Here is a 22,634-nt window from a genome sequence, read left to right as displayed (position 1 = left end):
AAAAAAAAATTCGAATTTCGAGTTAAACGAATCGAGTTATTCGAGTTAATCGAGTTATTCGAATCAACTCGAATTTTTTGTCGAATTTCGAGTTCGAATCAAGTTGAGTTTTCGAATTCGAATAATTTGAATAATTCGAATATCAAACTATAATATTTTACATTTTTACCCCAAATTCCCAAACCTTTTTACTTTTCCTTCAAAACTTTTACTCTTTCCCACTTTCCCCCCAAAATTTTTACTCCCCTCCCTCCCAACCCCCCAATCTACCCAAAATCTATTTCCCACCAAAATTTTACTCTCCCATTTACTTTTTCTCAAAATTTTACTCCAAAAAACCCTCAAAACCTTTTATTTTCCCCCAAAATTTTTATTCCCTCTCACTTTTCCCCTAAAACTTTTATTCCCTTCCCATCCCACCACCCATCTATCCCAATCCCTCCCCCCTCCAATTTTTTTTTTATATTTTCCCTCCAAAATTTTACTCCCCCCTATTTACTTTCTCTCAAACTTTTATTCCCCAAAACTTTTTATTTTTCCTCTAAACTTTTACTTCTCACCCTTTACTCTCAAATAAAAAATCAAAATTATCCCCAAAAAAATCACTAAACATAAATAGTAATAATTTTATTTATATATACTATTTATATTATTAAATTAACTTTCACATTTTATATTATTTATATTATTGAATTGTTTAGTCATTGAATATTTATATTAAAATTGAATTATTAATTATGCCATAAAATATTCGTGTTAAAATTTTATATTGGTATCAATTTCACATTTTATTTTTAAAATAACTTTTATTAAAAAATCATATTTTTACATTTAATATATTTTTTAATTCCAAAATGCATAGTGACAAGAATCTGAAGATAATTGAAACAACTAAGCAAGCAAAGAAGCTAACCAGTATATAAAAAATTAATAAATAAATTATGAGGCAATGAAAGTTAATAAAAAATTTGATTAAGGTGGACAAATTTTATTACGATGGGTGACAATAGTTACAATGACCCAAAAGTATTTTTTAAAATTTAACTCGGACAAATATATTCGATTCGATTCTATTCGAATTCCATCTCATTTGACTCGATTCGAGAAAACTTCAAATAAAGTTAGGATGATAAAATGAGATTCGAAAACTCGATTAACTCGAAAATTTTTTATTCGATTCGATCGAATGCTCACCCCTACCTTTAGCGGCGTTTTTGGGAAAGCGTCGCTAATGCTCGTACCTTTAGCGGCGTTTTTGAAAAAGCACCGCTAATGCTCGGGCCTTTAGTAGCGTTTTTGGAAAAGCGCCGCTAATGCTTGTACCTTTAGCGGCGTTTTTAAAAAAGCGCCGCTAATAAAAAAATCTAAAACCATTTCAATTATCTCATTCTTTGATATATTCTCAAGTAATGTTTCAATTATATTTTTTTATTATAAGTTGAAAAATTAATATTTCGTTGTATTTATTATATATTGGTTAAATTTACATTTAAATGATAACAAATAATATTGTTTAATACAAAATGTTTTTATTAAAGAGAAGTCCTAACTCCTAACTATTTATTATTATTTTTCAATCACAGTTTATTTAAACTACTAATTTACTAGTAAAATATATTAAATTATGAGTAAAATAAAATATCATAAAGCTTAAATTGTTGTATTGTAAAGAATAAAAAATAGAATAAATTTTTATAAGAATAATAAATTTTGATAGTTCGACTAAATAAATAATCAAAGAAAGTAATATAAAACTCCAAATATCGTGATAAATAATATTATATATTGATAATTTTATTACCAAAAATAATTTTATATTTAGTTAATCAAACATGAACGCAACAATGACCTAATAGTACCTACTCAAGAGTAAGAACTGAAAATGAATGAAAAGGGACAAATGAGGTTGTTACTTGGTCTAATACCCACTAGAAATTAATACTAGGTTTTTTAGGCTAAGAAAGGGTTATAGGAAAATATTATAAATATTGAAATTCGAATAAAAATTATTAAATATTAAATTTTAGAAAATAATTAAGTGAAGTTGGGATTCAATTTAGCTAGTAGAGTCGGTGGGGTTAGTTGGACGATTTGCTCCCGAAAAGAAAAAGCTATTTGTTTTTTCTTGATAACAAAAAGTGTTAGCTAGGTCTCGAGTCTAGAGCCGAATGCTGCTTCAGGCGGTATAGTGGTAGTGGTGAACAAGTAGGTCTAATTTACCTGAATAGCCCAATTGCAAAAGAAAGCAAATATCTTATATTTGCAATCATTAATCGAATTACGTTGGGTACTTCGTTAGAGTGGGTGAGTGGCGAGTGCTGAGGTCCTGGGTTGGGAAAACAAAATGAGTAAAGCAGGGTAGGGTTTGCATTTGGATTTGGGTGGGGTTAGTGGATAATGATGAATAAATATATCATCATAATGTTTATTATTTTAGGATTACAGTTTTGAGTTCAGGGTTTAGGGTTTAGGACTTGAGGATTGGGGTTTAAGGTTTAGAGTTTACATTTTAGTGTTAATATGAGGTTATTGTTTACGGCTTATAAGATAATGATCAAATTTACTGTTTTAGGGCTTGATGTTTATGGTTTACGGTTTAGCGTTAATGATTTGACTATTACAATGCATGGTTTAGAGTTTAAGGTTTAGGTGTTACCATTTTAAGGTTTTATGGATTAGGTGTTACTAATGCCCAATTTTAAAAACTTTTCCCACTTCAAGCTCGTTTTACCCGAATCACCCATTTCATTGTTTAAAAACAATAAAAAATATAAATCTAATCCTAACTATATTTTGGACTAGGTGGGTTGTATGGGTAGTGAACATTTCTAATTATCATTTAAAGAGTAAATAACATATATTTTTCTAAATTTTGAAAGGTTTTATATTTTTCGTGATTTAAAATTTTAAAATGAATTTTAAAAGATTTTAAACTTTTATTTTTATAATATTTATATACTTTGAAAGAAAAGACCAAATTAATAAAAATTACAAACATTAAAGACTACAAAATTATTTTATCATTTTCTAATTGCTACATTGATAATTAATTACAACCATTTAATCATTTTTTCTTATTAAAATATACGATATTTATTTTGAGAGTACTTGATTTTTTAAAAAAAATTAAATTTATAAAAAATAATAATAAATGTTTTATAAAATCACTTAACTAATAAATTTTAACAGATTTAAAATAAAATAATTTTTTACGGCGTTTTTATGAAAAATGCTGCAAAAGATAAGCAATAGCGGCGTTTTTATAAAAAACGCCACTGAAAATAATTTTACTTTAAAATAATTTTTAGCAGAAAAATATAATATTTTTAACATAGTAAAACGGCGTCGTTTTGTACAAAATAAAATAATTTTTTTACAGCATTTTTATAAAAAACGCCGCAAGCAATAATGACATTTTTATAAAAACGCCGTAAAAAGATATTCAAAATCCTGCTCACTCCCAAAAACAAAATTTTTGGTTACCCGCTCATTACTCCCTCTTCTCCTCATCTCCATCGCGCGCCCTAAATACCCCAAATTTTGTACTTAATTCTATTTCCCTTTTAATTTCAAAATTCCTTGAGTTCCTTTGCCCCCAATATCTCGCAATACCGTTCAAATCCCTAAACCTTTTCTTTTTCTCTCCATGAATTTATATATATGCATATAACAAATGATTCATTGATTTGGGGTTTTGTTTCTTTCTGAATCAGGACAAATGGGTTTTTCGATCTATACCAAAAGACCACAGGGATTGATCTATAGAATTCCCATTATGAGGTTTACAATTTAGTTTTTAAGCTTTGTGGGGTTCTGTTTGTTGTTTTTCTTTATTCCATTTTTGTGTGTGTTTTTGCAGAGAATGGAAGAAAATTACAGGAGGTTGAAGGAGATAAACAAGAAGGGTTCATGCTTTTTTTTTTGTTGTTGATTAAGGGAACGGGGTTTTTTTTTATTTGCAAGCAGAGAATGGGTGGAGACTTGAATGAACTTAACATTAATGAACTGCAAGCCCTTGAAGCTAAAATGGATTCTTCTTTGCTAGCTATACGTGAGAGAAATGTTTGAAATTATTGGAACTCTTTCTTTGTACCAAAAAGGTGTGTGTATATATATATATATGTTGTGTGTATGTGTGCATTATTATATATATTGGGTTTTTGTTTCTTGGTTGTTAAATATGAAATTAGGCATAGGGTTCAAACTTTGGTGATGGTACTTTTAGTTGTTCGAAACTTCTTTGCTTTTACTCGACTTGCATTCTTTTTACAGTCATCAATATATTTTTTGCATTTCTTCCATGCAGCATGGAGTCACAAGAAGTAATTGATGCAGAACTCTCAGCTCGTGTTCTGCAGTTGATAAATGTCACTGATAGTGGATTACACAGTCAGGTACACTGAGCATGGTAGCTCAGTTTTGATGATATTTATTTTTAATATATATATGTAGTATGATTTTAATGTTGAAATCTTCATTTTCCTTGTATTATAATTTTATAACTGTTGCCTAGACTTGTCAAAATTGATCACCTTTGTCGTCAGGAGGATTTAGGATGTATTTCTGGGATAGTGAAAACCCAAGATTTGTCTTGTGGATGATAGACAAGATCTCTAGATTGTTGGTGCCATACGGGATAAGGATAGAAAAAGTTTAACTATTTCAATGAGAGAAGAAAACAAAAGAAAAGTTCAAAGAAGGGAGATATATATGCATGATATCATCTTTGCATCCCTCTGCTATCAGAAAGATGACTAACGATGAGTAGGAGCTGTTGTGTTTGAGTGTTCTAATGTGGGAGGGGAGAAGGAATAAGGTTTAATGTGATACATGGGTTATGGATTTGGTATTGAAATAATTATTTAGGGATATAGAGTTTTTTTTTTTTAATCTTAATGTTTGTGAGTTTGTGTAGGAAGACCAGATTGGTAAATTACTAAAGCAATGTCTTGAAGATCAGCAATTGTTAGAAGAATCTCAAAAGTTTGTTAGCAATAAAGTTCAAGTATTTTTCTAGAAACCCATGATTGTCTAACATGCAATTGATTTGGTTATGGGGTTGAATTAGCCTATCTACTAGCTTGTTGGATGCCAATTTCACAAGATTAGATTAAAAACTTGATCGAAGCAAAATCTATTGTGCTTGTCTAGTCTTGCTCTTATGAGCCATGATTCATGGAGGATATGTGGTTACATCAAATGTTGCTTTCCGTGTTTAAGAAATAAATTCAGTTAGTTACAGATTAGATGTTGTTCTTTGAATCTGATGAATGAAGCTAATACAAACCATGCTAAGCAGTGGAATAAATTCAGTTAGCCTTGTGCAGACCCTTTAACCTTCTTTTTTTCTTTTTTACTTTGTTTTTTAGTACAGTTTATAGGACTAATGGTTTTGGGTTTGATGCAGTTTTTGCACTTGCAAAGCTTATGAATGTCAGTGAACATGAGAGTCAACTTTCTGTTATAGCTAGGTATGGCCTTTTTAAATTATAGAGATGCAAGAATTTTAGTTGTAATTCAATTGATGATTTATTGATTTTTTAAAAATATTTTGTAGGCAACGTTCAGGCAGTGCTTGTCGGAGTTTGTTTGGTGGATTCATTAAGTGGATTATGGGAAAAGTAAGTTCTTTCTGTATGTGTTGAACGGTTCATTTCTGCATGTATTTAACAGTTCATCTTTCATCAGGAAGGGTAGTACCTTTGAGTTAGTCATCTTTACTGCCGTATATGGATAACTCCGATATAGTGCAGAATATAAGTATGGATGTCAATGGTTGTTTTAGTGGCTTTTTTTAAAGTAAAAGCTAAGAGAATGACTTGCAGGAGAGGTGTAGAGGGATAGAGCTGCAGAGCTTTTGGGTTTGCGTGCATGCAATTTTCGGCCACGACACTCAAGCAAACTTGGAAATGAGTTTCGGGTGTTCACAAACTATGACCCTGAGGAGAGATTAGGAGGATGAGAGCAAGAATAATAGGTGCCTTTTTCTTGCCATCGTTTGCTAGGAATATTTTCTCATGCATGAGCTTCATGCAACCTAATTTTTATCCATTATCAAGGCATTTCCAACACTTACCCTTGGAAAAGTTAACTAGCTTTTCTGCTAATTTTCCCAGAGAAAACATGCAGATGAGAAAACTTCCAAGCAAGTTCATCCTCATATTATGCATTTTGGTCTACTTTTTTAAACTAGTGCAATTTTCCTCACTTGTGTAGATTTCGTAATACATAAAACTATTTAAGGTTGTTTAAAGTTGTATTGACTCATGCCTACTCATTGCCATTTTGAAATGTAATTAGGAAGTTGTTCCAAAACGCACAATATAGATGGAAGAAGCCATACAAGTTTCTCATATGTATTATTTATTTTAGTTTTGATTCTAAATTTTTATTTTTACTTTAATATTTACAACAACTTGAGTTCTAACTTTTGGATTTTAATTGTGTTATTAATTTATTATTTTAAATTCTAAAACTAAATTCATTAATTTTTATATTTAGTTTTAAAGTTAAAATTTTCATAGAAAATTTAATTTAAATAATATTTTTTTATTTATCCTTAAAAGTATATTTAAAGTTCAAATTTAGAAAATAAAACATAATATAATATTTATCATAAAAATAAATTTAATTTGATTAAAATAATTTTTTTAAAGGTTATATTTATAGCGGCGTTTGTGGGAAAAGCGCTGCTAAAGGTTTTGGTTTTTAGCGGTATTTGTGGGAAAAGTGCCGCTAAAGGTCTTGGTCTTTAGCAGCGTTTGTGGGAAAAGCGTCGTTAAAGGTCGTGGTCTTTAACGGCGTTTTTCGCGGCGCTTCTCAAAGCGCCGCAAATACTTTTAGCGGCTCTTTTTAGCGCCGCTAAAAGCCTATTTTGGTGTAGTGTATATCACATACTATAATAGTAGTACATAATATATTAATTATTAATTATTATTGTTCATTATTATATTGGTTAAAATAAGTTCTTAGTCTTTATACTTCGTACATTCAAAAATTAATTCTCCTACTACATTATATAATTCTATATCATATATAATTATTAATAGTATATATATGCATTAAGGTTAGGTTAAATAATCGATTGATTTGATATTTTCAATTCGGTTTTCAAAACCGTTTAAACAAAATTAATTAACTTTGCATCTATTAAATGTAAAATATATTTAAATCCAAACCCAAATCCAGCACCAACTGAACACAAACGCAAGCACAATTTAAACTTTATTTAAAATCCAATTTACATAAAAATAAACCCATTTAATTAAATATTATTAATAAAAATATTAAAAATTAATAAAAAAAATTAAAAGTAAATCTTAAATTTTCGAACCACAAAAAAAAGCTAAAACTAAAACTTAAATTCCAAAATCATTAAAATTAAATTTATTAGTAACTTTATAAGTATTGCATAATAAAGCATATTTAATTATTTGTAGTAAATATAACACTGGTCAATATATTATGTTATTATATATTTTACATTATGATTAAATTTAAATTTTACATATATAAATAAATATTTATTTTATATATTTATTATACATAAATAATTATAGTATAAAAAAATATTTTATATTCCATTAATGTTTTTAAAAATTTGTTTCGCTTTATAATTTTACATAAAAGTTTATTATAATTACTTTTGCTATTAATAAAATTTGAAAATGAATATGTAATACTTATGAATATATTTTCATAAAATAAATAATTATCATTTATTTTTATGTTAAAATTATAGTAATTATGATTGTTCAATTATAAATTCGGGGTTGGATTGGATTTATCTCGAGTTTAGACTAAATTAGTATCGAATTTGAATTCTTATGAACTTGGGCTTTTTCAAGTTGAGATTTTGTCGTGCTCGAATTTTTTGATCTCGGATCGTTACAAGCTCGAATTGACACGAACCAACTTCCGAGCTCAAACTTATTTTGTCAACTGTAGCTCCTTGTCATGTTCTTTTCCTAAATAAAGTTTTGTTTAATTAAGAAAAAGAGTTTATGACTAAGGGTGGGTTTGGATGGGCGATTGGGTGCGGTGCGGTGCGTTTAGCTTACTTTTTGTCTCACGCTACAGTATTGCTACAGTATCTAATCTCACCGCCACCGCTATTTTTACACTAACAGCAAGTAAATGAGGATAAAAAAAAGAAATTGATTTAGAAAATTAAAAAATGTAAAACTTTTATAAAAATAGAATATTCTATACCAATTGGTATTGATATATGTGAATATGACTGGTACAAAGACTAAACTAAAAGCAAATTAACATGATACTAAATTATTTCGTTTTACATGCATTACATCCTAATCACAGGACGACACGGAATTCAAGCATGGAATCCTGATAGTGTGATCAACAATTTATTTATTGGACATACTTTTGGCTTTACCTAACCTTTTACTTGCCCCAATTCCAAAATGCGCGTCAGAGACTGCTATCTTTATTGACGATGAGGATATCGTCGGGGACTGGACTGCCTCTTTTCCCCGCGTGGGGCTGTGGCAGCCAATCTTATTCCTCCATTAACATAATAATAACTAGATTATAAAAATTAATATAATAATCACTTTGATTAATATGATAAAGTAGAGATTAAAAATTATAATTTTTTGAATTTGTATATAATTATTTTAATTATTTTTCTATTCTTTTTATAAAAAAATTGTTTTCAAAATAATATTTATTACTTTATAAAAATAAGTATTTTTTGGTAATTTTATAATTGAATTTATACCGGTTTGAAGAGTGAAATTAACTCAATCAAAATCTTAACAAAGTTTTAATAAGATTTTATATTTAAAATTATCTTAAAATTTTTCTTTTAAGCATACTGTAAATTTATGTGCTTCAAACATTTTACTTTCACTTTAAATCTTAAACCCTAAATATTAACTAATGGTGTATTTTGGATAAGGAAAGTTGGAGGAGAATTTTATTTATGTCAATGTTTTCAAAATTTTAAAAATAAATTTAATTGTTGGTGTAAAAGTTTTGGGGTGCGCCTTGCATTTATTAAATATGTTGTAAGCACTTAAGACGAGAAACCAAAAAGGAGCAGAAAGCCATGCGATGTCCTTGACAGCAAAGCAAGGCTACGACATTATGATGAGCAGGTAGGCCACGTCATGACTAGGCAAAATTTCTACTCAAATATAACCACGTTTTTTACTCTCAACAAGACTTCTTCTCCTAGTCAAACTCTATTTCCTACAAGGTTATTTTAGTCATATTGGACCCACATCCCAAGCCTATTTAAAGGGCCTTTGGAACCCTATTTAAAAACATTAGATTCAAATAATCAAATTTGTGTTAAATATCTATTGTATGGGATTTGTTAAAGAGTTTTTGAAAGAGATTTTGTATTTGGGATATTTGAGTTTCTTTCAGGATTTGCTCTTTGTATTCTGGTTTTGGATACTCTCTATTGTACTATTTGTTTGCTTCCGCAGATTGATTCGTTCAAGATGGTTGATTCGTTCAGGATGGCAACAATGAGATTCTATAACCTCCCTAACTCGACCTAGATGTTAGACCCGAGTTCAAAAGATTACATTAGCCACCAAAATAACCTAGTAAACTAATGGTGTTTCATAGAACAATTATTTTAAAATATTTGTTTATCTTTGGAAGAATCTTACTTAATTACAAATTTATTTACAACTCAAAGTTCTTGATTATAATTTAGTAGCGGAAAAGTGATATCTATTTATGTTTTTGATAAAAACTGAGTTTCATGCATAACTAATAAATAATTGTAATTAGATATCCTAAAATTAAATTAAATGTCATGCAAGCTATAAATAAATAAACAACAAACCCAATTTCCCATGCCATAGTTCAAAATAATAAAGTTTCTAAAAGATAAAATATCGAATAATATATCTAAAATATTTTAACAAAATCGAGCTGAGACTTTACGAATGTCGCATTTGCGTCCTAACCTATTGGGTTATCTGTATGGATGAAAATTAAAAGAAGAGTATGCTATGACATCCAATGTGAGTTCAATCATAAGAAAATCAGTGCAAACGATTTAAGCATACAGAAGTATGTCACACAGAAATAATTTACAGAACCAATATCTACATATCGATGTTTTAGATCATTCAAAATTCATGTATGTATATGTCATATAAAAAATTCCAATTTTGTATGCACATGTTTTTATGGATTCCATACAGTTTCGATTTTAACAAAAACGATCCTACCTCACCGCTACACACCATAATGGGAGTTCCCTTGAACTCCACCCAACAACACACTGGATTGTGGCTTAGCCACTAATGGTTTGCAGATAAACTACTAATGGTTGTGAACACACAACAATGTGAGTATGCTATGACATCCAATGTGAGTTCAATCATAAGAAAATCAGTGCAAACGATTTAAGCATACAGAAGTATGTCACACAGAAATAATTTACAGAACCAATATCTACATATCGATGTTTTAGATCATTCAAAATTCATGTATGTATATGTCATATAAAAAATTCCAATTTTGTATGCACATGTTTTTATGGATTCCATACAGTTTCGATTTTAACAAAACGATCCTACCTCACCGCTACACACCATAATGGGAGTTCCCTTGAACTCCACCCAACAACACACTGGATTGTGGCTTAGCCACTAATGGTTTGCAGATAAACTACTAATGGTTGTGAACACACAACAATGTGAGTATGCTATGACATCCAATGTGAGTTCAATCATAAGAAAATCAGTGCAAACGATTTAAGCATACAGAAGTATGTCACACAGAAATAATTTACAGAACCAATATCTACATATCGATGTTTTAGATCATTCAAAATTCATGTATGTATATGTCATATAAAAAATTCCAATTTTGTATGCACATGTTTTTATGGATTCCATACAGTTTCGATTTTAACAAAAACGATCCTACCTCACCGCTACACACCATAATGGGAGTTCCCTTGAACTCCACCCAACAACACACTGGATTGTGGCTTAGCCACTAATGGTTTGCAGATAAACTACTAATGGTTGTGAACACACAACAATGTGAGTATGCTATGACATCCAATGTGAGTTCAATCATAAGAAAATCAGTGCAAACGATTTAAGCATACAGAAGTATGTCACACAGAAATAATTTACAGAACCAATATCTACATATCGATGTTTTAGATCATTCAAAATTCATGTATGTATATGTCATATAAAAAATTTCAATTTTGTATGCACATGTTTTTATGGATTCCATACAGTTTCGATTTTAACAAAAACGATCCTACCTCACCGCTACACACCATAATGGGAGTTCCCTTGAACTCCACCCAACAACACACTGGATTGTGGCTTAGCCACTAATGGTTTGCAGATAAACTATTAATGGTTGTGAACACACAACAAAAATTCTGCAGATGGAATATACCTCTAGCTATGGGTACACAACAAAATCTTACAGATGAAATCTGCCTTTGACTGTGGATTACACAACATTTAACCAGTAAATGAAATCTGCCTTTGGCTGTGGATACACAACAAATAGCACGCAGATGGAATCTGCCTTTGGCGGTGAGTACATAACAATTTTTTGTAAATAAACTGCCAATACTTCCGTCGTACATATTGTCCCACCCCAATGCAATATGTTTTGCTCAAAATAGATCAATACAGTAGCAATCAATATGCTTATAACAGTTCGATATAATAAAAAATAGTGTGCTTATAACAAATCCATTTAGTAACAAAAACATGCTTATTATATGTTCGGTTTAACGATAACATAAGGAATGATGAATGTACAATTTCAAATGTAGATACAATAAACATATGTATTAATCAAAATTCAAGAAAATATATATAATATTAATTTAGTCAATCAGATAATGGATTCTAACATTAATCATATGACATGGACTTAATTGAATAAATTAAAACAAAAAGTAGTTTGGTAACCATTCAGGGATTAAACTGAACAAATCATAAAATTCTAGGAAAAATTATAAAATCTGAAAAATAGGGGCACATGGTTGTGTGGCCAGGCCGAGTAACAGACTGTGCCTATGTGGAAATTACAAAATTAAGTACAAGGTAGACATGGTCGTGTGGCAGGCCGTGTGGAAGGGTCTTAGTCGTGTGAGATTCAAACTAGCCTAGGGTTTCAAAGGCACATGGCCATGTGAAGGGCTGTGTGGTCTACATGTGTGGCCCACATGCCCGTGTGGCCATATTTTTAGACACGATTTGCTCTGATTCACTTTTAAAAGAACACACACCTTTCACCGGAAGCCCGAATGTCATCCTTCACGTTTCAGTTTGATTCGATGCACCTAAAATGGGTTCTTTAAATGACATTTATACACGGGTTAACATTTGTTTTCAAGATTTGTTAAGATTGCCGAGAATTTTGGAAAAATTCATAAAAGATTCGTAAAAGATTCATTAATTTAAACGAAAGATTGGCATCAGATGTAAATAATACAAGAATTCAGGTTTAATTATCGAGATTGAATTGTATTTACTGGTTTTTGGCAAAGATCAGAATTCTATTGATGATAACTCTAAAATCGATGGAAAAAACGATCGAATGGATGATATTTTAATCCAGAATAGCAAAATATTCAGCAGCAAAGTGTGTAAATTTTGATGTAAAAGAGAGGAAAGAAAAGAAAAGATAAGATAAAAAAATAGAGAAAAGAAAGAAAGTCCTATTTGGATTTGAAGAGAAAACAAAATCCTAGTTTAATTGGGGAAAGTTTGATTAAATATCTAGGGTTTGGGAACCCTAGGGCGGAAAAAGTAATTTTTCCAAAGTTTTGGGTTGAAATTTAAAAAAAAAATTTAAGAGAAAAATAAAATGGACGATTTTGAGGATATGGTTGCTCGAACTTGCGTATGAAAGGGAAAGGATAAAGTCTAGGTCAAGGTCGAAATCTAGAAATCGTGATAAAATATGCAACTACTGTAAAAAGCTGGGTCACATAAAAGCAAAATGTTATAGTTTGAAAAATAAAAACAGAATGGCTACTGAGAGAGACGAGGATGAAGAGCAGAATGCTGAGGTAGCCAATGCTACTATGGCTATAGAAATAGGTGATGATTTCTTATTGGTGTCAACGAGCGAAAGCTCTAAACTTACGTTCGAATGGATCTTAGGTTTGGGGTTTTCTTTTCACATATGTCCCAATAAGAACTGATTCTCCACATACAATCTAGTTGAAGGTGGAGTTGTGCATATGGGGAATGACTCATCTTGTAAGGTAATTGATATTGGTACCGTTCAAATTAAGATGCATGATAAGATAATCAGGACACTATCAGATGTCGAGCATGTTCCCGATTTAAAGAGAAATCTCATCTCCTTGGAGATTTGGACTCGAAGGATTATAGAATCAACATCGAGTCAAATGATATTAAGGTATCTCATGGTGCTCTCATTTTGATGAGAGGTTGAAAAAATGACAATCTTTATGTTCTATAAGGATCAATGGTAAGGATAAAATCGCAAGTTCCTTGTTGGTTAAAGAGTTAGATTCAAATTAGTTGAGGCATAAACAACTTGGTCATACAAACGAAAAAGGTATAACTATTTTGGACAAGAGAAGTTCTTTTTCGTATGTAGAAGTTAGAAAAATAGAACACTGCATTCATAAGAAGAAAAATCAAGTCAATTTTGATTTGGCAGTTCATAAGAAAAAGGCTAGAAACCTTTCGGTTTCAAAGTTCAAGTAGAGCTTAAACTCAGTTAGAATCTTGCAAAGTTCGAGATAGGTCCGTGGTGGGCTTTGGAAAATGAAGTATGATAAGTACAAGTCAATGTGGAGATTTGTGAGATGTACTTTGTATTTAACGGATACGTTGCAAGCACTTAAGATTAGAATCAATGAGAAACTAAAAAGGAGCAGAAAGTCACGCGACATCGGGATGACACGATGTTCTTGGCAGCCAATCAAGGCTACGACATCGTGACGAGCAAGTAGGCCACATCATGACGATGTGATGTTTTCTGTTCAAATATAGCCACTTTTTTTACTCTCAATAGGACTTCTTCTCCTAGTCGAACTCTATTTCCTATAGGGCTATTTTAGACATATTGGACCCACGTCCTAAGTGTATTTAAAGGGCCTTTGGAACACTGTTAAATAATTGTAACGCCCAAAAAATTTAAGTTTTTAATTTTTGCATGATATGGCACAAATTACTTGTTTGCCTTAATGGCTAAGTGATTAGGGTGTGTATAGGAGTGTTTGAGACGACTGGGTTCAAGTCTTGGCTTTTGCAAAATTTTTTAGTTTTGCTCTTAAATGAATTCAGACACTGGCATATAGGCTTTATTAATAATAGTGCTTATTTTATGACACACGAAGAGCTTATTGGTCCAGTGGTAAGTGGCTTGTGAAGTATCCTTGAGGTCAGAGGTTCGAGTCCGGTGTTGCACTATGGAGTGTTTATTTTTATCACATGTGCTGTGAGGTGGTGAAGTATGACTGAAATGCTATGGAATTTGAATGGGGGAGTAAACAATGGAGAGAATAGTGGGATTGTGATGTGGTGGAGTGATTTTTGGAGAAAATCGTGGAAGTTGAGGTGATGAGTAGTGTTTGTGCCGAATTTGGTCACTAGGCACTAAGATAATCAGTTTTTGGGGTTTTTAGGTTATTTTCTCTCTCTTTGCTTTAGTTTCGGTCATCATTCTTTTCACCTTTTTTAATTTTGGTGCCAAATTTTTGCTAAGACTTCGAGTCCCTCTCGGGTTTGTTCATTTTCTTTTTCTGCTCTTCCCTTTAATTCCCTTTTTATTTTGGCCAAATAGCTCTTTGGTTCTCTCTCCTGTCGATTCCTCTTTTCTCTTCCCCTATTTTCTTTGTTGTTTTTTTATCTCCTCTACTTTTCCAAACCTTGACCGAATAGTGTTGAGTAGTTTCGTGTTGTATCTTTCTTCTGATTTGCTCTTCTTCTTCTACCCCTTTTTGGTGAACTGTTTGTCGAATATTATTTTTCTCTCCCTCTTCATCTCTTCAATTTTGTTTTTATCTTGACAACTATTCTCTGATGATTCAAATTCCTCGAGGAGTGAATGAGAATCAAGTGATATTGAAGTCGTCGAAACCTTTCTCTCATCACTCGATCAAAGGTAAGTATGTAGGCTAACATTCTAAAGTGTAGGTCGAGTGTTTTCTGTGGTTCCGTAAGTTATCATGTGTGGATTTAAACCACATGAATAAATAATCTTGTTTAATAAAATTCGTTTATAATGCAGATATTTGTCAAAGAGTTTGTAGTCAACCTTCGTTAGTGGTATAAATGGGCTGAGCCACATTAGACAATCGAGGCAAGTGTTAATTTTAGTTTTGGTTAAGGGTGTAAAAGGGGGAGATTAACCTTATTGTTCAGCGACTAATGGAAATACTTGTATGAATGTAGGCTTTGGTGCTCGTGGATCTTAGTGCGTTTTCACAATCAGGTGTGTAAACACCCCACTGTAACTGTAATACGGTAAAAGCTGAAAAGTTAAAAATAAAGCGTTTGAGACCATACAGGTGTGCAATCGCTCGTGTGGTAAGCCAAACCCGCTAATCATGGGCGATAGACTATAGAGGCCTATATGGGCATTTTCATAGTTTTAAGCCGTAATGGGCCACGTTGGGCCTTAATGGACCGTATAGACTCAATAGGCTCGTGGGCCCTAAACGGATGAAATATACGATTTGTGGTAAATACTGGATTGGATTATATAGATCCCATAGCCGTGGCAAAATCTGGGCTGAACGGGCCGCACAAGCGTGTGGGCCCACTTAGGCCGAATCATGCGCCTTGGGCCCAATTACACTGTTATGACTATTTAGGTTACCTGAGTCGCTCGAGGTGACTGCGGACCTTTCAAGAGGTTGATATCTGCACCAAGACCTCAAAATAGGTAAAATAACCGAAATACCCCTAAAGAGTAAAATGACTGTTTTACCCCTAATAGATAGAAATAACCATTATACCCTTAGAGGTAGGTTGACTGATGTGTTCACGATTTGTATATGACTGTTACTGAGTATGAGATTCTGTATACACGTATTATTTATGACATGACATACTGCATGGGGTTGGGAAACTGTTATGGAGGAAGTATACTGTTACTAGCAGCTTTGTTGCGATACTATTATTGGCAGTTTTACTGCAATATTGGTGTGTTGGCAGGGTGGTTCGATTTTATCCTCACGTTGTGTATTGGTGGTACAGAGAGGTGTGTTGGCTGGATTGGGATGGGTTGCATTATTACACTGTACTGTTACTGAATAGGGCTCACGCTCAGACTGTTACTGCATGTTGTATACTGATTGATTGATAAAGGATTACACACTGAGTTTTCGTAAACTCACTCTTTTTAACTATACAGGTAATCCTCAGCCATAAACGATTTGGCGCTGCGATGGACTCGGAGGTGGCCACACAACTACAGCTGTTTTACACTTACTTTTATTTAAATTTAAAGTTTTTGTTAGGTTTTGTTTATGTAATAAGGCCATTTATGTTTGTTTAAATTTTTAAATGGGCTTTTGCTTACTTATTTTAAACTGATAGTTTAGGAGGAGACGAATTTTCAAAATAATTATTATTTTCAGAGACACAAAATTTAAACATTAAAGTTTTCAAAAGCTTCCGCGATTTTAGATCAACCTATTATAACAATAGCAGATAACAATGTAACGTTTTGATTAGTTGATTCGTTAAATAATAACAAAAGGGCTTTTAAACTTAGAAACGAAATTATTACCAATAAGTTTAATTTTCGAAAGATACTTCAATGTGACACGTCAGATTCAACCATAATGTCTAGGCCGGGTTTGTAGTGTTACATTTAGTGGTATCAGAGCTAAGTTGCAAAACTCGGCTATGGAATGAGTTTTGAAAATATTCAGAATTTCTAAAAAATTATTCTTGAAGTGTTTTGGAAGGTTTGCAAGTGTGGCACACTGAGTCTCCATCGCCGAATCCGTAAGTTTTCTTTATAATATAGACTGTTTGAACTGAAATAAATTGAGAGACTACTATAGATAGTAGGACTGTACTGAAACTCTTAAGTGAGAGTAAACTGAAACTGTAGGGAGACCTGGATTTGCGAAAACAAAACTCTGATTATTGCTTTTCATAAGACATCTGTTAATAATTACTGGAATTATAAACTAATTCATAAAAATTTGTAAACAGATAACACATTACTTGATATGAGCACTAGAGGTACTCGCGGAAGGGGTACACGAGGCCGCGGTAGAGGTCGAGGAAGGACTAAGGCTGGGTCTTCGGAATCAGGCCACATGCTTAATGTTGATGCTAATGAGGCACCAGCTTCACCGGTGACTGAGACGGGATCATAAGATCGAGCGGTTAGGGATGATGTACTATTACAAGCTATGCTCCGTATTTTGGAAAGGGTCACGATGACTAGTACCGGTGCTGTGGGCTGTGGGTCGATTTCAGAATAACTTCAGTCGAATGGAGTGAAAATCTTCAAGGGTATTTCTAGAGTTGCCCCAAATGTGGCTGAATACTGGTTGGAAGCCACAGAGAGAATAATGGACAATCTCGACTGCACTTCTGAGTAAAAACTAAAAGGTGCAGTGTCTTTACTGCGAAATGAGGCCTATCAGTGATGGTTTACCGTGAGAGAAGGTATTCAAGTAGACCGGTTAACATGGGATTTCTTTAAGGCGGTATTCTAAGTAAAGGATATGGGCGCAAGTTATGTGGATGCCCGAATAAGGGAATTTCTAAGCTTGACCCAAGGGAATAAAACTGTGGCAGAATATGAGGCAGAGTTCCTGTGACTTAGTCACTATGCTCATGGGATAGTGGCGATTGAATATGAACACTGTGTGTGATTCGAGGACAGCCTCCAAGATGAGTTACAGGTCTTGATAGCTTCGCAGAGGGAGCGAGATTTTGCTGCCCTAGTAGAAAAGGCGAAAATCGCTGAGGACGTGAAACACTTTGAGTGCCAGAACCGTGAGAAGGATAGGGGCAGATATAAGAGGGATTCAGAGCCCTCGAGTTCTTTTGGAAGGCCTAAAAAGAAGGCTATGTTTGATGGGCCAGTCCGAGCTGGGGTTCCTATTGCAAGACCACAGCCTTGTGTTGATTGTGGGAGGCATCCACTATGTGAGTGCTGGAAGAAGATTGGGGCATGTTTCAGATGTGGATCTATGAAACATCAAGTCAAAAATTATCCTTAGAGGCCTGTTCAGATGTAAGTTACAAGTCAGGGTTATGTTCAGCCAGCGAGAGGTGGTCAGCAGCTATCGAGAGGTCGTGGGCAGGCCAAAGGTGGAAATGGTGTGGGACGAGGTCATGGAGTGCCAGGTAAAGGTGCTGGTAACATTTAGGCAAGACAACCAGTACTGGTCTATGCTACTTGTCCCTGAGAGGATGGTGTCGCTCTAGATGTTATAACTGGTACGTTCCTAATTCATAATGTACCTTACACTACTCTAATTGATATAGGGTTTACGCATTCATACATTGCATGCACTATGTCTGGCATCTTGGGTATCATGTGTGAGAGTACTGGTAATGAGATGACTGTGTTAAGTCCATTGGGACAGTCAGGAAGGGTAGACAAGTTGTTCAGAGATGCGTCCCTAAAGGTTCAATGAGTTATATTTTTAGCGGATTTGATGGAGCTACCGTTTGGTGAATTTGACCTAATCTTGAAGATGGATTGGCAGGTAAAACACCGTGCAAGTTGGTATTGTGCTACTAAGCGTATAGTTTTGAAGACTACTGAGGATGAGGAGGTGGCTATGATTGGGGAGCTAAGGGACTTTCTGTCTTATGTGATCTTTACATTATGGGCTAAAAAACTAGTTCGCAAGGGTTGTGAGGCGATTCTAGCCTATATTGGTGTATCTAATTCTGAGGGTCATTCTGTTGGAGATATTAGAACAGTTAAGAATTTTTCTAATGTATTTCCTGATGAGCTCCCTGGGTTGCCTCCGAGCCGTGAAGTTGAATTTGGTATTGAGCTCTTGCCTGGAGCAGCTCCAGTGTCCATCGCTCCTTATAGGATGGCACTGAATGAGTTAGTTGAGTTAAAAGCTCAAATATAAGAACTGTTAAATCGAAGATTCATTCGACCTAGCGTGTCTCTATGGGGAGCAACAGTTAAAGCTGAGCATCAGCCGCCTTCAGTGTTACTGCAGCAAGTTAAGATTCCACTTTAGAAGTGGGAGAGGGTAACCATGGATTTTGTGAGTGGGCTACCCTTAATGCCTACTAAGAAGGATTCAATATGGGTTATTGTAGACCGATTGGCTAAATCTGCCCATTTTATACCAATCCGTACTGATTACTCGTTGCAAAAGTTGACAGTGTTGTATGTGGCAGAGATTGGGAGACTGCATAGGGTACCGATTTCCATCATATTTGACAGAAACCCCTGATTCACATCTCGGTTCTAGAAGAAATTACACAAGGCTTTAGGTACTAGGTTAGACTTCAGTACTGTGTTCCATCCTTAGACAGATGGTCAGTCAGAGAAGGTGATTCAGATGCTGGAAGACATGTTAAGAAGTTGTGTAATAGATTTTCGAGGCAGCTGGGAAGACTATTTACCGTTAGCAGAGTTCGCGTATAATAATAGCTACTAGTCCAATATTCAAATGGCACTGTACGAGGCGTTATATGGTCGTAGGTGTCGTACTCCTACTTGTTAGACTGAGCTGGCGAGCGGCGAGTTATGGGGCTATAGTTAGTTTCTGATACTGAAGAGAAGGTAAAACTGATTCGAGACTGGTTGAAGGAAGCATCTGATAGGCAGAAGTCTTACGTGGATCTTAAACGCTGAGAGATAGAGTATTCTGTGGGGGACTTCATATTTCTCAAGGTCTCCCCATGAAAAGAGTTATTGAGGTTTGAGCAAAAGGGTAAGCTTAGCCCTAGGTTTATTGGGCCTTACCGTATACTAAAACGTGTGGGACCAGTCGTATATCAACTTGAGTTACCTTCAGAATTAGACCGGATTCACGGTGTGTTCCACATCTCCATACTGAGGAATTATCACTCTGATCCCACACATATAGTACCAATTGAGAAGATCGAGGTTAGGCCAGATCTGACCTTCTAGGAGGAGCCAGTACAGATATTGGACCGTAGGTTAAGGTACTGAGGAAGAAATCTATTCATCTAGTCAAAGTACTTTGGAGTAATCACAGTTCAGAAGAAGCCACGTGGGAGTTTGAGGAGATGATGCGTCAACAATACCCTCAACTATTCTGACCAGGTAAATTTCGAGGCTGAAATTTCGTTAATGGAGGTAGAGTTGTAACGCCCCAAAAATTTAAGTCTTTAATTTTTGCATGATATGGCACAAATTGCTTGTTGGTCTTAATGGCTAAGTGATTACGGTGTGTATGAGAGTGTTTGAGAAGCTTGGGTTCAAGTTTTGGCTTTTGCAGAATTTTTTAGTTTTGCTCTTAAATGTATCCGGACACTAGCATACAGGCTTTATTAATAATAGTGCTTGTTTTATGACACACAAAGAGCCTATTGGTCCAGTGGTAGGTGGCGTGTGAAGTATTTTTGAGGTCTGAGGTTCAAATCTGGTGCTGCACTATGGAGTGTTTATTTTTATCACCTGTGCTGTGAGGTGGAGTTTGACTGAAATGTTGTGGAATTTGAACGAGGGAGTGAATCATAGAGAGAATACATTGTGATGTGGTGGAGTGATTTTAGGAGAAAATCGTGGAAGTTGAGGTGATGAGTAGTGTTTGTGCCGAATTTGGTCACTAGGCACTAAGGTAACCGATTTTGGGGGTTTTTGGGTTGTTTTCTCTCTGAATGTTTCGGTTTTAGTCAGCATTCTTTTCACTTTTTTTTACTTTTGGTGCCGAATTTTTGCTAAGACTCCGAGTACCTCTTGGGTTTGTTCTTTTTCTTTTTCTGCTCTTCCATTTAATTCCCATTTATTTTGGCTGAATAGCTCTTTGGTTCTCTTCTCCACCGAATCCTCTTTTCTCTTCCCCTATTTTCTTTGTTGTTTCTTTTCTCTCCTCTACTTTCCCAAAACTTGACCGAATTGTGTTGAGTAGTTTTGTGTTACATCTTTCTTCTAATTTGCTCTTCTTCTTCTACCCCTTTTTGGTCAACTGTTTGTCGAATATCGCTTTTCTCTCCCTCTTTATCTCTTCAATTTTGTTTTTGGCTTGACAACTATTCTCTGACGATTCAAATTCCTCGAGGAGTGAAGGAGTATCAAGTGATATTAAAGTCGTTGAAACCTTTCTCTCATCACTCGATCAAAAAAAAGTATGTAGGCTAACATTCTAAAGAGTAGGTCGAGTGCTTTCTGTGGTTTCGTAAGTTATCATATGTGGATTTAAACCATATGAATAAACAATCTTGTTTAATAAAATTTGTTTGTAATGCAAATATCTGTCAAAGAGATTGTAGTCAACCTTTGTCAGTGGTATAAGTGGGTTGAGCCACATTTGACAATCGAGGCAAGTGTTAATTTTAGTTTTGGTTAAGGGTGTAAAAGGGGGAGATTAACCCTATTGTTCAGCGACTAATAGAAAGCCTTGTATGAATGTAGGCTTTGGTGCTCGTGGATCTTAGTGCGTTTTCACAATCAAGTGTGTAAACACCTCACTGTAACTGTAATACGGTAAAAGTCGAAAAGCTGAAAATACGGCGTTTGAAACCACACGGGCGTGCGATCGTTTATGTGGTAAGCCAAACTTGCAAATCATGGGTGATAGACTATAGAGGACTTTATGGGCATTTTCATGGGCTTAGGCTGTAATGGGCCACGTTGGGCCGAAATGGGCCATGTAGACTCAATGAGCTCGTGGGCCCCACACGAATGAAATCCATGATTTGTGAAAAATACTGGATTGAGCTATGTAGATCCCATAGCTGTGGCAAAATCTGGGTTGAACGGGCCTCACGAGTGTGTGGGCCAACTTGGGCCAAATTATGGGCTTTGGACCCATTTACACTGTTATGACCATTTAGGTTACCTGAGTCACTCGAGGCGACTACGGACCTTTCGAAAGGTCGATATCTGCACTGAGATCCCAAAATAGGTAAAATAACCAAAATACCCCTAAAGAGTAAAATGACTATTTTACCCCTAATAAATAGAAATGACCATTATACCCCTAGAGGTAGGTTAACTGATGTGTTCATGATTTCATGATTTGTATATGACTGTTACTGAGTATGACATTCTGCATACACGTATGATTTATGACATGACATACTGCATGGGTTTGGGATACTGTTATGGAGGAAGTATACTGTTATTGGCAGCTTTGCTGCGATACTATTACTGGCAGTTTTGCTGCGATATTGGTGTGTTGGCTGGGTGGGTTGATTTTATCCCCATGTGGTGTGTTGGTGGTACGGAGAGGTGTGTTGGTTGGATTGGGATGAGTTGCATTATTGTACTGTACTGCACTGTTATTGAATAGGGCTCAAGCACAGACTGTTACTGACTGTTACTGCATGTTGTATACTGATTGACTGATAGGGGATTACGCACTGAGTTTTCGTAAACTCACCTTTCTTTTTAACTGTACAGATAATCTTCAGCCATAGACGATTTGGCACTGCGAGGGACTCGGAGGTGGCCACACAGCTGCAGCTGTTCTACACTTGCTTTTATTT

The 22,634-nt window shown here is 34.3% G+C and overlaps 1 protein-coding gene and 1 long non-coding RNA gene across 2 annotated transcripts; both read left to right on the top strand.

Annotated features, from left to right (window-relative positions):
- Nucleotides 1–3,427: 3,427 nt before the first annotated feature.
- On the top strand, nt 3,428–6,353 carry LOC107916356 (uncharacterized). Its single transcript, XR_001689472.2, has 6 exons — nt 3,428–3,780; nt 3,860–4,100; nt 4,307–4,394; nt 5,408–5,471; nt 5,558–5,621; nt 5,826–6,353. It is a non-coding gene; the product is annotated as an uncharacterized lncRNA (long non-coding RNA).
- Nucleotides 6,354–17,701: 11,348 nt separating this feature from the next.
- On the top strand, nt 17,702–19,075 carry LOC107915675 (uncharacterized). Its single transcript, XM_016844806.1, has 5 exons — nt 17,702–17,793; nt 17,863–18,151; nt 18,245–18,341; nt 18,471–18,613; nt 18,695–19,075. The coding sequence occupies exons 1-5, from the start codon at nt 17,702–17,704 to the stop codon at nt 19,073–19,075; spliced, it is 1,002 nt and encodes a 333-aa protein (XP_016700295.1).
- The last annotated feature ends 3,559 nt before the right edge of the window (nt 19,076–22,634 follow it).

This window comes from Gossypium hirsutum, chromosome D10 (genome assembly GCF_007990345.1).
Source record: "Gossypium hirsutum isolate 1008001.06 chromosome D10, Gossypium_hirsutum_v2.1, whole genome shotgun sequence".
In the NCBI taxonomy this organism is placed as follows: Eukaryota; Viridiplantae; Streptophyta; class Magnoliopsida; order Malvales; family Malvaceae; genus Gossypium; species Gossypium hirsutum.
Note: the sequence above shows the minus strand (reverse complement) of the source record. Positions and strands in the feature narration are given on the sequence as shown.

Coding starts and splice junctions, on each gene's coding strand:
- LOC107915675 (XM_016844806.1), top strand. CDS start 17,702: ATGGGCGCAAGTTATGTGGATGCCCGAATAAGGGAATTTCTAAGCTTG. Junction 18,152..18,244: donor AGTGCTGGAAGAAGATTGGG/GCATGTTTCAGA, acceptor GGTTATGTTCAG/CCAGCGAGAGGTGGTCAGCA. Junction 18,614..18,694: donor TCAGAGATGCGTCCCTAAAG/GTTCAATGAGTT, acceptor ATGGATTGGCAG/GTAAAACACCGTGCAAGTTG.